This window comes from Pezoporus flaviventris, unplaced genomic scaffold (assembly GCF_033815535.1).
Source record: "Pezoporus flaviventris isolate CSIRO_AGI_PZ_B2104156 unplaced genomic scaffold, CSIRO_AGI_Pfla_v1 ptg000023l, whole genome shotgun sequence".
In the NCBI taxonomy this organism is placed as follows: domain Eukaryota; kingdom Metazoa; phylum Chordata; class Aves; order Psittaciformes; family Psittacidae; genus Pezoporus; species Pezoporus flaviventris.
The window spans coordinates 13,015,459-13,030,951 of record NW_026892571.1 but is presented as its reverse complement, the minus strand read 5'-3'; the positions used below and the strand labels follow the sequence as shown (position 1 = coordinate 13,030,951).

General features: G+C 56.6%; 2 protein-coding genes across 2 annotated transcripts; both read right to left on the bottom strand.

Annotated features, from left to right (window-relative positions):
• Nucleotides 1-221: 221 nt before the first annotated feature.
• On the bottom strand, nt 222-4,065 carry LOC133271265 (tubulin monoglycylase TTLL3-like). The gene is made up of 10 exons (XM_061457211.1): nt 3,861-4,065; nt 3,661-3,771; nt 3,212-3,340; nt 3,003-3,117; nt 2,794-2,892; nt 2,429-2,630; nt 2,235-2,371; nt 1,904-2,150; nt 1,390-1,825; nt 222-1,067 (listed from the first exon to the last, which is right to left on the bottom strand). Exons 1-10 carry the CDS (start codon nt 4,044-4,046, stop codon nt 222-224), a joined length of 2,508 nt encoding a protein of 835 aa, XP_061313195.1. The 5' UTR covers nt 4,047-4,065.
• A 4,955-nt stretch (nt 4,066-9,020) lies between these two features.
• Nucleotides 9,021-15,320, bottom strand: LOC133271264 (tubulin tyrosine ligase 3-like). The gene is made up of 12 exons (XM_061457210.1): nt 15,027-15,320; nt 14,660-14,873; nt 12,873-12,955; nt 12,685-12,783; nt 12,457-12,636; nt 11,093-11,221; nt 10,884-10,998; nt 10,709-10,787; nt 10,476-10,554; nt 9,992-10,047; nt 9,496-9,913; nt 9,021-9,173 (listed from the first exon to the last, which is right to left on the bottom strand). The coding sequence occupies exons 1-12, from the start codon at nt 15,318-15,320 to the stop codon at nt 9,021-9,023; spliced, it is 1,899 nt and encodes a 632-aa protein (XP_061313194.1).
• Between the last annotated feature and the right edge of the window lie 173 nt (nt 15,321-15,493).

The following is a 15,493-nucleotide window of genomic DNA, read 5'->3' as shown; positions in this document are numbered from 1 at the left end:
TTTCCAGTTGCTCTGTTTCTATTGTTGCAACTGTCCACTTTCCTTGCTCAGTAATGTTCCAGGCCAGCTCGATGGCTTTCACCTCGGCAAACTGATTCCATTCACCCCCTTGGCTGGTGGGATGTGTGTCCCTGTGCGATGCCGGGCTCTGGTTGATGTAGGGGGAAGTGGTTGCCGTCGTGTTGTCACACTTCAGGTGGGCAAGACGCTTTTCCCTTTCTTCATGGCCTTTTTGTTGCAGCGTTTCTGCCTGCTCCCAGGTGCTGCTTCGTGTCCCTCGGCTGCAGCACGGCTCTGCTGCCCAGGACATGCAGGCAGGGTTGTTGGTGGGACTGCGGCCGCTTGTGCGGGTTCCCTGTCAGGACAGTAGCCCCAGGCTTGCTCAGAGTGGCCTGACGCCACTGGAGCAGGGGGTTTGGCTGTGGTGGTGCCTGGGGGGCAGAGGCGGAGGAGAGGCAGAAGTGCAATTGCGTCAGAGGAACCACCTTGACCTGTGCTTCTCCAGGGGGTGGGAGCTGAGTGGTTGTGCCCCACTTGGACATCACAGGAGGCCTTGACACTGTAGGAGACCTGGGCTCTATAGGGGGCATGGTGACCATAGGAGGCTTGGTGACCGTAAGTGGCTTAGGCACCACCGGAGGGCTGGGCACCACAGTAGGCTTGGTGTCCATAAGAGGTTTGGCCACCACTGGAGGCCTGGGCACCTCAGGAGTCTTCAGCACCATGGGAGGCTTGGCGTCCGTAAGTGGTTTGGAGACCACTGGAGGCATGGGCACTGCAGGAGGCTTGGGCACTATAGACCGATTAGTGACCATGGGTTGCTTGTCCATAAGTAGTTTGGCCACCACAGGAGGCCTGGGTACCACGGGAGACATGGGCACCACAGATGATTTGGTGTTCATAAGTGGTTTGGCCACCACCAGTGACTTGGGCACCACCGGGCAGACAAGAGGCAGGGTGGTGGGGAGTTTGTCCTGGGGTTGTTGTTTTTGCAACTGGAACTTCATTAGCGAGTAGCCTTCCACCAGCAGCTTCAGTCCCAGGCAGGGAGGCACTGGCACGATGGGCTGCAGGGAGATATTGAAACAACTGGGTTGGAAAAGAGCTTAAGATCATCAAGTCCAACTGTTCCCCACCACTGCCTAAGTCACCACTAACTCATGTCATTAAGGGCCTTTTCTACACAGGTTTTGAACCCCTCCATGGACAGTGACCTCCTTCTTCCCTGGGCAGCTTGTTCCAATGCTTGACCACTCTTTTGGGGGAAGTAATGGTTCCTAATCCCCCGCCTAAACCTCCACTGCTGTAGCTTGAGGCTGTTTCCTCTTGTTCTATTGCTTGTTCCTTGGGAGCAGAGAGCAGCCTATCCCACAGCCCCTCCAAACCCACCTCTTTGTGGATGAGTTCAAAGGCTCCAGTGGAGCAGCTGTGGTTCTCCCTGTGGTCCAGGACCACACGCAGTATGTCACGCTGGACGGCAGCGCAGAGCTGTCGGGTCACTGCTGAGCAGGGCGCCATGGTGGGACTGGCGTTGATCTCTAGCAGCCACGGCTGGCAATCCTCCCCGAAGATGAAATCGGCCCCATAGAGCTCAAAGCTGTCCTTCCGGTCCCTCACCAGTTCCCGGCAGCTGTGCAGGGTAGCCACCACTGCCTCCTTCATGCCTGGCACGATCACGTTCTCCCAGGCCTCCGTGTGCCCCACTTGCTGCAGGTGAAGCTGCAACTGGTGGCTGGACCATATCAAGTCACAGGGCAGATTGGGGTTACGGCCTGCAGCCTGCCTCCACTGCTTCTGGATGGACACATTGCAGAGGTGCCGGGAGCTGGTGTGGGGAGAGCAGAGATGGGTCAACAGGGTGCTGGGATGTGGGGTGTGCTGTGCCAGGGTGGGGGGCACTCACGCGTGTAGGTGGCTCAGGGAGAAGGGCTGGGAGCAGAAGCGCACGTAGCTGTCCCGGTAGAACCATATGGTCAGCGGGTTCCAGTCAGTCACCAGGATCCATTGCCGCAGGTCAATCTTGGTGCCGAAGATGAGCAGCGGCCGCTCCACGTATTTCTGTACTATCCATTGTCCTGGCTGCGCTGAGGGCGCTGCGGGTTTCCCAGGCAGCTCCAGGATCTCCTCCAGCCGTGCCGAGCAGGTGATGCCTGTGAGCGGGGTCACATGGTGCCGGTGAGACCCCTCCTCACCAGGAAGCCTGTGCCCAAACCCCATTTTCCCCTTGCCTTCACCTCTACCACGGGACATAGCTCCAGGCTTGATTATCCAGAGATTGTGAACGCCCTCCATGTGGAGCTGGGGCAGCCGCTCCTGCAGCTTCTGTAGCAGTGCCCTGCAGTGTTTTATCTGAGGAATGCTTGCCTCCAGCCTCGATTGCTTGCTGCAGGGTGGTGACACAGGGGGCTCAGCACCAGCACTGCCATGCTGTGTGCCTCCCCCCGTCTCCCCCCAGACACACTTCACCACACGGTAGTACTCGTGCAGGAAGCAGTCCCAGTTGGCGTTGGTGATATGGAGCAGTGGGGAGTCCCTGTCAATGTCTGTGTGCTCCAGCCTGTCCAGCTGCATCCTGCAGACCTGCAGTGCTTTCTCCAGCAGCTCAGGGGGTGATGGGGATACTGGACCTGCTGGAAGTGGCATGGACTGAGGGGAATGGCTGCTGGCTACCCTTGGGATGCTTGGCTTTGGGTGCATCAGGGTCCCAAGGCACAGCCCCAAGCAGAGGCTCAGCCCACAGCCAGGGCCCTGAGCTCCTCACCATCCCCACCAGGCCCATCTCCACACACTCACCTGCCCCCTTGCCAGGTGACTCCATCACCCCTTGCATGATGCCAGGCTTCTCCACAGCCAGTTTGAGCAGGCTGTGAGCTGCTGTCAGGCGGAAATCCTCTGCAAAGGATTTGTGTTTTCCTCACCCTCTCCTGCCCAGGGCACTCGGGGATGTAGGAGATCGGGGGGGGGGGGGGGGGGGGGGCAGAAGGGCAGCAGCCCCAGCTCACCGATGAAGGCTTGACGTTCATCCTCATCCCCGAGCTGGTAGCACCTTGGGAAGAAGGTGGTGGGATCCGCTTGGTAGAATGAGGGCAGGTTTTGGAGGTTGACACACAGCCCCTTCTGTGCGGATCGACAAGGGTGGCAGTCAGTGCTGGACCCGTCGCCACCCCTGTTCATTCCCCACACTTTATCCTGGACATCTCCAGGCTCTCACCTTGGTGGTGAAGGCTCCAGTGCCAGTGAAGTGGTTTACCATTTGGTGGTCCTGGAGCTCCCGGTAGTGTACGGCACTGCGGCGGTTTGTCCAGATGAATGTTGGCAGGTGGTCTTTCACCATGGAGGACTACGGGATGGACAGAGGGGTCTGAAGTGAGTTGTCCCTCTGTCCCACCCTCGCTGCCCTGCCCAGGCTGTGCCCTGCGGAGTCCAGCGCTGCCCCTCTGCACTAACCATGATGTCATGGATGCCATCAGGGTCCTCAGCATACCACGGGACCTCCTCCTGCTGTTCCTCTTCCTCCTCAGGAAGCTCCAGGTTTTCGCCCGAGCACGGAGCCCAACAGGATACCGACCCTGGCTCTGCATGGAGCACTGCCTCCCTCTTCTCCTCCCCACTGCCATCCTCCTGCTTCTCCTCCAGCAGCTTTTTTGGTTCCTGCTGCACTGGACAGGTGTCCTCCTTGATGGTGGTGGTGAGCTTCTCCACCCAGCCTCGTGCCCGCAGCAGTTTGCGCATCACAGGGTAGGGGCCCTGCACTGAGAAGATCTTTTTCTCCTGGGGAAGGACACAAGCGCTCAGCCATAAATGCAACAGGCGCATGTGCATGGCATGTTGTGGGGTGTGTGCGTGTAATCGGGTCCCACCTTGATGGCCTCCTTCACATGCTGTCTGGCCCTCTTCAGCAGCTCCTTGTTGACAGCGGGCTGCTGCTTGGTGCTGGCAGGAGCTGTTAAGGACAAGCCAGGCTGAGCTGCTGGCCCCGTGTCCCCAGTCCCATGGCAGGGACAGCAGGACAAGGGGTGAAGGCACCCACCTCTCTGCTGCTGCATGCTTGAGCCGGGGCTACTCTGTGCAGCTGACACGAAGTCAGAGAAATTCGTGCCGGAATTCCGGCTACTGTGCACCCCGAGAGGTGCTTCACAGGGCCCGGAGGCCTCACTTCAACTGTCGTGGAAATCGTCAGTAACACGTCTCCTAGTCTGGCAGTCGCCCCCCCCCCCAGCCAGGCTGGGGGAGTCTGTGTGCCAAAGAGAGATTGACTCCTTCCAGCCGAAGCCTGAGGGCGAGGGGAGCTGGTGTGACTTTTCATCCCCCAGGACCAAGCGTTTCCCCCTCCCTGTGGGGACCGAGGTGGGGCCCAGCACATGGAACTCCCCAGCTCCTGCACCAGCCCTGGCCATCGCACTGGCCCCACTGTCCCGAAGGGGCTAACACTAGCCCTCCCATTTCACGTGTCTCCCCCCTCAAACTCGCAGGCCCCAGAGAAATTAACCCTTTTACATCGAGATCCCCCCCCCCCATACAAGCCTCAAACCCTTTCGTGCCCCACATCCCGGGGCTCCCCCCAGCCCCGTTCACCCCCATTTATCCCCTTTTTTTAGGCCACCCCTCCCGCTCCTCCCACCACACGTCCTGCCCCCACCGTCGGGACCGCCCTCTCTGTTTGTGGTTGCTACAGCGGGCCGCGAGTAGTCGGGCGGGGCGTCCAACGTCACCATGTGTGCCCCGCCCATGGAACCCGGGCGTTCGATGGGCCCCGGGCACTGTAAGCCAAGAGAAGAGAGGCAGCTGTGAGCCCCTGTGTGCCATGGGGCTGCGTCCCCAGTGGCTGTTGCCAGGCCCCTCACCGTGCTCTTGGCATCTCAAACCCAGCCCTTCCCCAGCACAGGGGGTGCAAGCAACCTGGGGCATCCTCCTGCCCTGTCTCTGAGAGGGTCTTGGGCACAATGGCACCGCTGTTCCCACAGATGGGACTGGGGGCTCTGGGCACAAAAGGCACTTTGGTGAGGCCCGCACCCCGCTCCCAAAATCCCAACATGAGGGATCTGCCTTCTCCCATTCCAGAGCCTCAGGTTCTCAAGGAATTCCTCCCCCAGAATGCAGGCCCTGGTGTTGACAGCTTCATCTTGCTGATTTTCTTGTGGATCTCCTCCATGAAGCGGACGACAAAATCCACCAGCTTGTGCTTGTTACAGATGAACACAGCACAATGCCCACTCCTTATTCCATACCATTTACATCATGCTCAGATCCCATGTTCTTCAATTTATTGTTTCTTTGGTTTCTCATATATGCATGCACACACGCACACACAAAGAGATATCATTTCTTAGTTTATGGACCATCCCTGTAAAATTTTCTGAATTCATTCAGGCCATGATGTCAGGCTCTCTCTCTTGTAACAGTCTCTCAGGACAGGAGAGATGGTGTTTAGTGTTGGGTTGTTGCCTGCTGATGACACCGCTGAACTCCTCTGGTCACTGCTGAGCTCATCTGGTTTTATCCAAGTTCATTCTTTGTTGGGGTGATGATCGGAGGGCAGTCAGGGTCAGTCGATGGTGAACTGAGGATAGTTCTGCTGCTGTCTTTTCCAGTACTATATTCTCTGCTGATGATCATGTTGGCACCTATTTTCTGTTTAAGCTGCTTAGCTTCCCTACCTTCTAGTCTGGGACTTGTCAAGGGTTGTGTTGAATTTACAGCATGGGCAGGGTGTAAACCCTGACCCTGAATCCTTCTTTTTGTGGTTGGACTCTGATCTATTGGTTGGGAATTTGCTGAACCTGTAGGTCAGTGGTAAATAGCTTTTAATGCCTGGAGAGTGGTGCAATGTGGCTCACCTGGTAGCTGGAGCACAGTTCTTGCAGGGAACCCTGATTCTTCCCTCCAGGGCTGTTGGAGAGCTGCTGTTAGTGTGGCATTGTGCTGGTATGGAGAGCTGCAGGATCTATTGCTCAATGCTGTGGTCAGGCAGCGGCATTTGGTGCTCTGAGTGTGTCTGTGTTCCTCTTGTGACCTACAGCTATCCCCTATGCCCCTGCTCCCTGCAGCTCCTCTCCACTGCCCTGCTCCAAATCCCTTCATGCCTCCTTGAGCATCTGCCCTGCCCTCTCGAACTCTGTCACCTAATAAAATCTACAGAAGACATTAAAGCTCCTACTGAAGAGCTTTATGATTCCTCTCCTTGCCAGACAGCAGCAGGTCTCAGCAACTGTGGTCCCCAGCAAGTCAGTCCTGCCTTCAGTATTGTTAAAATGCACCAGGATGTGCTTTTCCCACCCAGAACAGAGTTCATGTTTTCTTGCTTGAAGAAAGCATCACCAACTTCCTTCAAGCTAGGTAAGGACTGAGAGAGGTTTGATGGAGCTCAGATTTAAAGTCATGGGCTTGCTGGTCCCTGTCTCCTTCCATGCCGATTGGAGAAGGCTGCCCCTCTCATGGCTGATGCATAATTTAAGGCAAGGGTATTTGAATCTATCTCTTCTAACAGTCTTTCCTTGCAGGAGAGATGGTGTTTACTGTTGGGTTGTTGCCTGCTGACGACACCGCTGAGCTCATCTGGTCAGTGCTGAGCTCTTCCAGTTTTGTCATTCTTTGTTGGGGTGATGATTGGAGGGAAGTCAGGGTCAGTCAGTGGTGACCTGAGGACAGTTCTGCTGCTGGCTTTTCCATGACTTTGTATTCTGCTGATGATCATGACAGCACCTATCTTCTTTTTAAAGTCCAGATTGGTGGAGATGGGCATCTAGCTGATGGGCTATAAAAGTGTTATATAGCAGGCGACAGCATGTAATAGAGTTCATTGGCTGTTTTCCCCCCACGTTAAAATAAATCCTCTTGTGATACACAGTGGACTTCTCCATCTTCCCGCATTACCCACCAAGTATATCTGGGTCCCTGAGCAAAAGCAATCCCACGAGTAGGTTTGCCTTTACCTGAAGCAGGAATAACCCAGACTGTCTTTCCCAGCAAATTCTTTATGTGCACCACAGGAACTTTATTCCCCTCTACAGTACATAAAAGTTCTGACTGGGCTGGGCCAGCCCTGTTGGCAGATCCCCTCGTGTTGACCAACCCGGTGGCTTTTGATAAATGCGTATCCTCATGTTTGAAAGTCCCACCACCCATTGCTCTCAGTGTAGTTTTTAAGAGCACACTGTACCATTTGATTTAACCAGAGGCTGATGCATGGCAGGGGATGTGATATACCCACTCAATGCCATGCTCTTTGGCACAAGTGTCTATAAGGTTGTTCTGGAAATGAGTCCCATTGCCTGACTCGGTTCATTCTGGGGTGCCGTGTCGCCACAAAATCTGTTTCTCAAGGCCCAGGGTAGTGTTCCGGGCAGTGGCGTGGGGCACAGCGTATGTTTCCAGCCAACCGGTGGTTGCTTCCACCATGGTAAGCACATGGCCTAAGTCTTGGCGGGTTGCTGGGAGTGTGATACAGTCAGTCTGCCAGGCCTTCCTGTATTTGAACTTCATCTATTGTCCTCCATACCAAAGAGGCTTTAACCACTTGGCTTGCTTAATTGCAGCCCATGTTTCACAGTCATGAATGACCTGGGCAGTAGTGTTCATTGTTAAGTCAGTCCCTTGATATCACAGGCTCCGCTTGATGGGCTGAGGTGTCATGGGTCCGTGGCTAAAAATAATTCACCATTATGTTGCCAATGTAAGTCCATTTGAGCCACTTCAATCTTAGCAGCTTTATCCACGTTTTGGTTGTTCTGGTGCTCCTCGGTGGCTAGACTCTTGCGTACATGAGCATCTACATGGTGTACCTTCACCACCAGGCTCTGCGCCTGGGCAGCGGTATCTTGTCACAGTGCAGCAGCCAGATGAGTTTACGTCTGTGTTTCCAGTTGCTCTGTTTCTATTGTTGCAACTGTCCACTTTCCTTGCTCAGTAATGTTCCAGGCCAGCTGGATGGCTTTCACCTCGGCAAACTGATTCCATTCACCCCCTTGGCTGGTGGGATGTGTGTCCCTGTGCGATGCCGGGCTCTGGCTGAGGTAGGGGGAAGTGGTTGCCGTCGTGTTGTCACACTTCAGGTGGGCAAGACGCTTTTCCTTTCTTCATGGCCTTTTTGTTGCAGCGTTTCTGCCTGCTCCCAGGTGCTGCTTCGTGTCCCTTGGCTGCAGCACGGCTCTGCTGCCCAGGACATGCAGGCAGGGTTGTTGGTGGGACTGCGGCTGCTTGTGCGGGTTCCCTGTCAGGACAGTAGCCCCAGGCTTGCTCAGAGTGGCCTGCCGCCACTGGAGCAGGGGGTTTGGCTGTGGTGGTGCCTGGGGGGCAGAGGCGGAGGAGAGGCAGAAGTGCAATTGCGTCAGAGGAACCACCTTGACCTGTGCTTCTCCAGGGGGTGGGAGCTGAGTGATTCTGCCCCACTTGGACATCACAGGAGGCCTTGACACTGTAGGAGACCTGGGCTCTATAGGGGGCATGGTGACCATAGGAGGCTTGGTGACCGTAAGTGGCTTAGGCACCACCGGAGGGCTGGGCACCACAGTAGGCTTGGTGTCCATGAGGTTTGGCCACCACTGGAGGCCTGGGCACCTCAGGAGTCTTCAGCACCATGGGAGGCTTGGCGTCCGTAAGTGGTTTGGAGACCACTGGAGGCCTGGGCACAGCAGGAAGCCTGGGCTCTCTAGCGGGCATAATGGTTCTAGGATGCTTGGTGACCATAAAGAGTTTAGGTTCCACTGGAGGCCTTGACACCACAGTAGTCTTGGTGTTCATAAGTGGTTTGGCCACCACGGGAGGTCGGGACACCACAGCAGTCTTGAGCACCAAGGGAGGCTTGATGTCAGTACATGGGTTGGAGACCACTTGAGGCCTGGGAACCGCAGGTAACTTGGTATCCATAAGTGATTTGGAGACCACTGGAGGCCTGGGCACGGCAGGAGGCTTGGGCACTATCGATTGCTTAGTGACCATGGGTTGCTTGTCTGTAAGTGGTTTGGCCACCACAGGAAGCTTGGATACCATGGGTGACATGGGTACCACAGATGATTTGGTGGTCACCACCAGTGGCTTGGGCACCACCGGGCAGACAAAAGGCAGGGTGGTGGGGAGTTTGTCCTGGGTTGCTGTTTTTGCAGCTGGGGCTTCATTAGTGAGTAGCCTTCCACCAGCAGCTTCAGTCCCAGGCAGGGAGGCACTGGCACGATGGGCTGCAGGGAGATATTGAAACAACTGGGTTGGAAAAGAGCTTAAGATCATCAAGTCCAACTGTTCCCCACCACTGCCTAAGTCACCACTAACTCATGTCATTAAGGGCCTTTTCTACACAGGTTTTGAACCCCTCCATGGACAGTGACCTCCTTCTTCCCTGGGCAGCTTGTTCCAATGCTTGACCACTCTTTTGGGGGAAGTAATGGTTCCTAATCCCCCGCCTAAACCTCCACTGCTGTAGCTTGAGGCTGTTTCCTCTTGTTCTATTGCTTGTTCCTTGGGAGCAGAGAGCAGCCTATCCCACAGCCCCTCCAAACCCACCTCTTTGTGGATGAGTTCAAAGGCTCCGGTGGAGCAGCCGGGGATCCCCCTGTGATCCAGGACCACACGCAGTATGTCACGCTGGACGGCAGTGCAGAGCTGTCGGGTCACTGCTGAGCAGGACGCCATGGTGGGACTGGCGTTGATCTCTAGCAGCCACGGCTGGCAGTCCTCCCTGAACATGAAATCGGCCCTGTAGAGGTCAAAGCTGCCCTTGCGGTACCTCACCAGTTCCCGGCAGCTGTGCAGGGTAGCCACCACCGCCTCCTTCATGCCTGGCACAATCACGTTCTCCCAGGCCTCTGTGTGCCCCACTTGCTGCAACTGGTGGCTGGACCATATCAAGCCACAGGGTAGTTTGGAGCCTGCAGCCTGCCTCCACTGCTTCTGGATGGACACATTGCAGAGGTGCCGGGAGCTGGTGTGGGGAGAGCAGAGATGGGTCAACAGGGTGCTGGGGTGTGGGGTGTGCTGTGCCAGGGTGGGGGGCACTCACGCGTGTAGGTGGCTCAGGGAGAAGGGCTGGGAGCAGCCATGCTGAGCAGGTGATGCCTGTGAGCGGGGACACATGGTGCCGGTGAGACCCCTCCTCACCAGGAAGCCTGTGCCCAAACCCCATTTTCCCCTTGCCTTCACCTCTACCACGGGACATAGCTCCAGGCTTGATTATCCACAGTTTGTGAACGCCCTCCATGTGGAGCTGGGGCAGCCGCTCCTGCAGCTTCTGTAGCAGTGCCCTGCAGTATTTCAGCTGAGGAATGCTTGGCTCCAGCCTCGATTGCTCGCTGCAGGGTGGTGACACAGGGGCCTCAGCACCAGCACTGCCATGCTGCGTGGCCCCCCCACCTCATCTCGCCGCGCACGCACTTCACCACACGGTAGTACTCGTGCAGAAGCAGTCCTGGACGGTGACATGGAGCAGTGGGGAGTCCCTGTCAACTTCTGTGTACTCCTGCCTGTCCAGCTGCAATTCTGCAGACCTGCAGCGCTTTCTCCAGCAGCTCAGGGGGTGATGGGGATGCTGGACCTGCTGGAAGTGGCATGGACTGAGGGGCATGGCTGCTGGCTACCCTTGGGATGCTTGGCTTTGGGTGCATCAGGGTCCCAAGGCACAGCCCCAAGCAGAGGCTCAGCACACAGCCACGACCCTGAGCTCCTCACCATCCCTACCAGGCCCATCTCCACACACTCCCCTGCCCCCTTGCCAGGTGACTCCATCACTCCTGGCACGATCCCAATCTTCTCCACAGCCAGTTTGAGCAGGCTGTGAGCTGCTGTCAGGCGGAAATCCTCTGCAAAGGATTTGTGTAGTCCTCACCCTGGCCTGCCCAGGACACAGGATACATGGGATATGGCAGGGGGGCAGAAGGGCAGCAGCCCCAGCTCACCGATGAAGGCTTGATGTTCATCTTCATCCCCGAGCTGGTAGCACCTTGGGAAGAAGGTGGTGGGATCTGCTTGGTAGAACGAGGGCAGGTTTTGGAGGTTGACACACAGCTCCTCCTGTATTGATGGACAAGGGTGGCAGTCAGTGCTGGACCTGCCGCCACCCCTGTTCATCCCCAGCACTGCATCCTCGGCGTCTCCAGACTCTCACCTTGGTGGTGAAGGCTCCAGTGCTGTTGAAGTGGTGTACCATTTGGTGGTCCTGGAGCTGCCAGTAGCTTATGGCACTTCCCCGGCTCATCCAGATGAATGTGGGCATGCGGTCTCGCACCATGGAGGATCATGGGAGCGACAGAGGGGACCAGAGTCAGCTGAGGAGTCCTCATCCCAGCCTCACCACCCAGCCCAGGCTGTGCCCTGCGGAGTCCAGCCCAGGCCCAAGCGCTTCCCCTCTCCCTGTGGGGACCGAGGTGGGGCCCAGCACATGGAACTCCCCAGCCCCTGCACCAGCCCTGGCCTCTGCACTGGCTTCACTGACCTGAAGGTGGACAAACACCAGCCCTCCTGTGTCATAGGTCGCCTGGAGCAGCCAGGTGAGGCATCCAACGGCCCGGCGCGTTACATGCCCCTGCCTTAGGTACCAGGAGCTCTATGGGCCCCGGGCACTGCAAGCCAAGAGAAGAGAGGCAGCTGTGAGCCCCTGTGTGCCCCGGGGCCATGGGGCTGCGTCCCCAGTGGCTGTTGCCAGGCCCCTCACCGTGCTCTTGGCATCTCAAACCCAGCCCTTCCCCAGCACAGGGGGTGCAAGCAACCTGGGGCATCCTCCTGCCCTGTCCCTGAGAGGGTCTTGGGCACAATGGCACCGCTGTTCCCACAGATGAGACTGGGGGCTCTGGGCACAAAAGGCACTCTGGTGAGGCCCGCACCCCGCTCCCAAAATCCCAACATGAGGGATCTGCCTTTTCCCATTCTAGATCCTCAGGTTCTCAAGGCATTCCTCCTCCACAATGCAGGCCCTGGTGTTGACAGACAGCTTCATCTTGCTGATTTTCTTGTGGATCTCCTCCATGAAGCGGACGACAAAGTCCACCAGCTTGTGCTTGTTACAGATGAACACAGCACAATACCCACTCCTTATTCCATACCATTTACATCATGCTCAGATCGCACATTTTTCAATGTATTTTTGCTTTTGTCTCATGTGTATATATATATATATATATATATATATATATGCACACACAGCCCCTCCTGTGTAGATGGGCCAGTCAGTGCTGGAACCGCCGCCACCCCGTTCATCCCCAGCACTGCATCCTCGGCGTCTCCAGACTCTCACCTTGGTGGTGAAGGCTCCAGTGCCGTTGAAGTGGTGTACCATTTGGTGGTCCTGGAGCTGCCAGTAGCTTATGGCACTTCCCCGGCTCATCCAGATGAATGTGGGCATGCGGTCTCGCACCATGGAGGATCACGGGAGCGACAGAGGGGACCAGAGTCAGCTGAGGAGTCCTCATCCCAGCCTCACCACCCAGCCCAGGCTGTGCCCTGCGGAGTCCAGCCCTGCCCCTCTCCACTAACCATGATGTCCTGGATGCCATCAGGGTCCTCAGCATACCACGGGACCTCCTCCTGCTCTTTCTCCTCCTCCTCCTCCTCCTCCAAGATCTTGACCCAGCACTGAGTCCAACAGGATGCCGACCTTGGCTCTGGATGGAGCGCTGCCTCCCACTGCTCCTCACCACTGCCATCCTCCTGCTTCTCCTCCAGCTGCTTTTTGGTGTCCTGCTGCACTGAGCGAGTGCCCACCTTGATGGTGGTGGAGAACTTCCCCTCCACCCAGCCTCGTGCCCGCAGCAGCTTGCGCATCACAGGGTAGGGGCCCTGCACTGCGAAGATCTTTTTCTCCTGGGGAAGGACACAAGCGCTCAGCCATAAATGCAACAGGCGCATGTTCATGGCATGTTGTGGGGTGTGTGCGTGTAATCGGGTCCCACCTTGATGGCCTCCTTCACATGCTGTCTGGCCCTCTTCAGCAGCTCCTTGTTGACAGAGGGCTGCTGCTTGGTGCTGGCAGGAGCTGTTAAGGACAAGCCAGGCTGAGCTGCTGGCCCTGTGTCCCCAGTCCCATGGCTTCTGGAGAAGGCCCATGTTGTCCGTAGTCTTTCTTTTGTTTGGAGTGTACCTACTGAATCCATTCCTGTTATCTTTCACATCCCTAGCCAAGTTTAACTGGGCCTTAGCTTCCTAAACAACATCCCTGTATTCTTCCCATGCTGCCTGTCCTTGCTTCCACCTTTGATAGGCCTCTTTTTTCCCTTGATGTTTCCTCAGCAGCTCCTTACCCAACCAAGGAGCTCTCCTGGCCCTCCTGCTGCACTTCCTTCTAGGGCTATATCCCATGGAACCTTATTAAGCAGGTTCCTGAAGAGGCCAAAGTCTGCTCTCTAGAAGTCCAGGGCAGTGAGCTTGCTGCATGCTCTTCTCACTGTCCTGAGGATCTCGAACTCGACCATCTCATGATCGCTGCAATCAGGGCTGTCCTAGAGCGTCACATTTCCAACCGGCCCTTCCCTGTTTGTGAGCACGAGGTCAAGCATGGCACCTCTCCTTGTTGGCTCCTCTATTACTTGCGGGAGGAGGTTGTCTTCCGCACAATCGAGGAACCTCCTGGATTGCTTGTGCCGGGCCATACTGTCCCTCCAACAGATATCAGGGTGGTTGAAGTCCCCCATGAGGACAAGGGCCTGAGAGCATGAGGCTGTTCCTATTTCCCTACAGAGCGCTTTATCCAGAGAGTCCTCTTGATCGGGCAATCTGTAACCGATCCCCACAGTAATGTCTCCCATTACTGTTCTCCCTTTAACCCTGACCCACAAACTCTTTGTTGACTGATCAACTGTGCCGAGACAGAGTTCCACACCCTCAAAATCAAATCTCATGATCTAGATACCCAACCCCCTGACTATGGCACCACCCTTCTAACCATTTCTTAACCTGGCAAATCTGCTTAGCCTTTTTAAGGTCCTCCCCTTTATCCTGGGGAATTGATGAAAAGACTTTCTGAGCTCTAGAGCCCCTAACCACCTCTCCCAGGGCTCTGTAGTCCTTCTTAACGTTCTCTGGGCTGCTGCTATCTGTATCACTAGCACCCACATGGATCACTAGAAGTGGCTAATGGTCAGTGGGACTTACTAGAGCAGGCAGCCTCTCTGCAACATCCCTGATCCGTGTCCTTGGTAGGCAACACACCTCCCTTGAGACTGGGTCAGGCTGTGTGTGCCTCTGTCCCTTTCAAAGCAGTCTCCTCCTACTACGACCCTGCCGCTTTTTCCTGGGAGCACCAGTAGAGACATTCTTTACTAGTGCACCAGCCAGCTTGTTCCTGGTGCAAGTGTGTTTCCTCATTAGCCCCCTTCAGGACAGCAAAGCGGGTCTGGGCGGGGACATCAGATTTGGGAGGAAGCCCCTTCCTTTTACTTCTCCTTTTTGTGTTTTGTTGCTGTTTCCCAGCTTCCTGCGTTAACGGCCTCCTTTTTTCCTCCATGAGCCACAGTGGACGCTTGCGGCCCCTGCACAGTTTGGGCCTGGAGCAAGCAGTCCTGCTTCCTCCCAGCTTCCCTGACATCTTTCAGCCTCTTGGCAGCTCCCCGCAGCTCAGGGAGCACCGGGTGCAGCCCCGCCCGTAGTGCACCCTCCCCTCACCAGACCGGTGCAGGCACTCTCTGCACTCCGAGCTCTGCTCTGCACTCTCCCCTCTCATCTGCTCTGTCTGGGTGCCTACGCTGACCACCGCCGGGACACCCAGAGCACAGCTCCCAGACCGCGCCCAGCTCGTACGGCGAGCGCTCACCATCCCCCTCGCCTGCCCGCGCAAACTGGCTCGCCACGCCCTGTTTGCCGCGCTCCCTGAGGCGGGTTTTTAACCCCTCAGGGCTGGTGCCGCCCGTGCTGGCGCTGCCACTGTGAGTTTCTGCTCGCGTGAGCTGAGCTGCAGGCTCGTAGGCAAATCCTATCGAGGGCTTGAGGCTTCCTCAGGGGGCTCCCGCCGCTCTGAACTGAGGCTCCTGGACGCTGAGCTTCCCCCCGCGACGGTGCTGAAGGCGTCCTCTCTCGAGGACATGAGGGATCGGCCTCCTCCTGTTCCTGACCCTCAGGTTCTTAAGGAATTCTTCCCCCAAGATGTGGGCCCTGGTGTTGGCAGACAGATTCATCTTGCTGATTTCCTTGTCTTCTATTGCTGCCACCACCCCCGAAGGGCATTTGAACACCATCCCTGAGTCAGTATAAAGTACTGCCCGCTTTCCGTGTTCAGCAATGTGCCAGGCGAGCTGGATGGCTTTCACCTCTGCAAACTGATTCCATTCACCCCCTTGGCTGGTGGGATGTGTGTCCCTGTGCGATGGTGGATTCTGGTTCAGGTAGGGGGAAGTGGTTACCGTCATGTTGTCCCACTTAGGGTGGGGGCAGGATGCTGTTCCCTTCTTCATGGCCTTATTGTTGCAGCTTTTCTGCCTGCTCCTGGGCGCTGCTTCATGTCTGCTGCCAGCAACACAGCTCTGCTGCCCAGGACACGCAGTCAGAGCTGTTGGTGGGACTGCATCTGGTTGAGTGGGTG

Bases quoted from the DNA above. Each gene is read 5' to 3' on its own strand.
- LOC133271265 (XM_061457211.1), bottom strand. From the start codon at position 4,046: ATGCAGCAGCAGAGAGGTGGGTGCCTTCACCCCTTGTCCTGCTGTCCC. The intron at 3,772-3,860 runs GTGGGACCCGAT...GTCCTTCCCCAG, and splicing joins ATGTGAAGGAGGCCATCAAG to GAGAAAAAGATCTTCTCAGT. The intron at 2,631-2,793 runs GTGAGTGTGTGG...TGCCACTTCCAG, and splicing joins GTCACCTGGCAAGGGGGCAG to CAGGTCCAGTATCCCCATCA.
- LOC133271264 (XM_061457210.1), bottom strand. From the start codon at position 15,320: ATGACGGTAACCACTTCCCCCTACCTGAACCAGAATCCACCATCGCAC. The intron at 10,999-11,092 runs GTGAGAGTCTGG...CCATCAATACAG, and splicing joins CTGGAGCCTTCACCACCAAG to GAGGAGCTGTGTGTCAACCT. The intron at 9,174-9,495 runs GTGGGTTTGGAG...ATCTCCCTGCAG, and splicing joins TTGAACTCATCCACAAAGAG to CCCATCGTGCCAGTGCCTCC.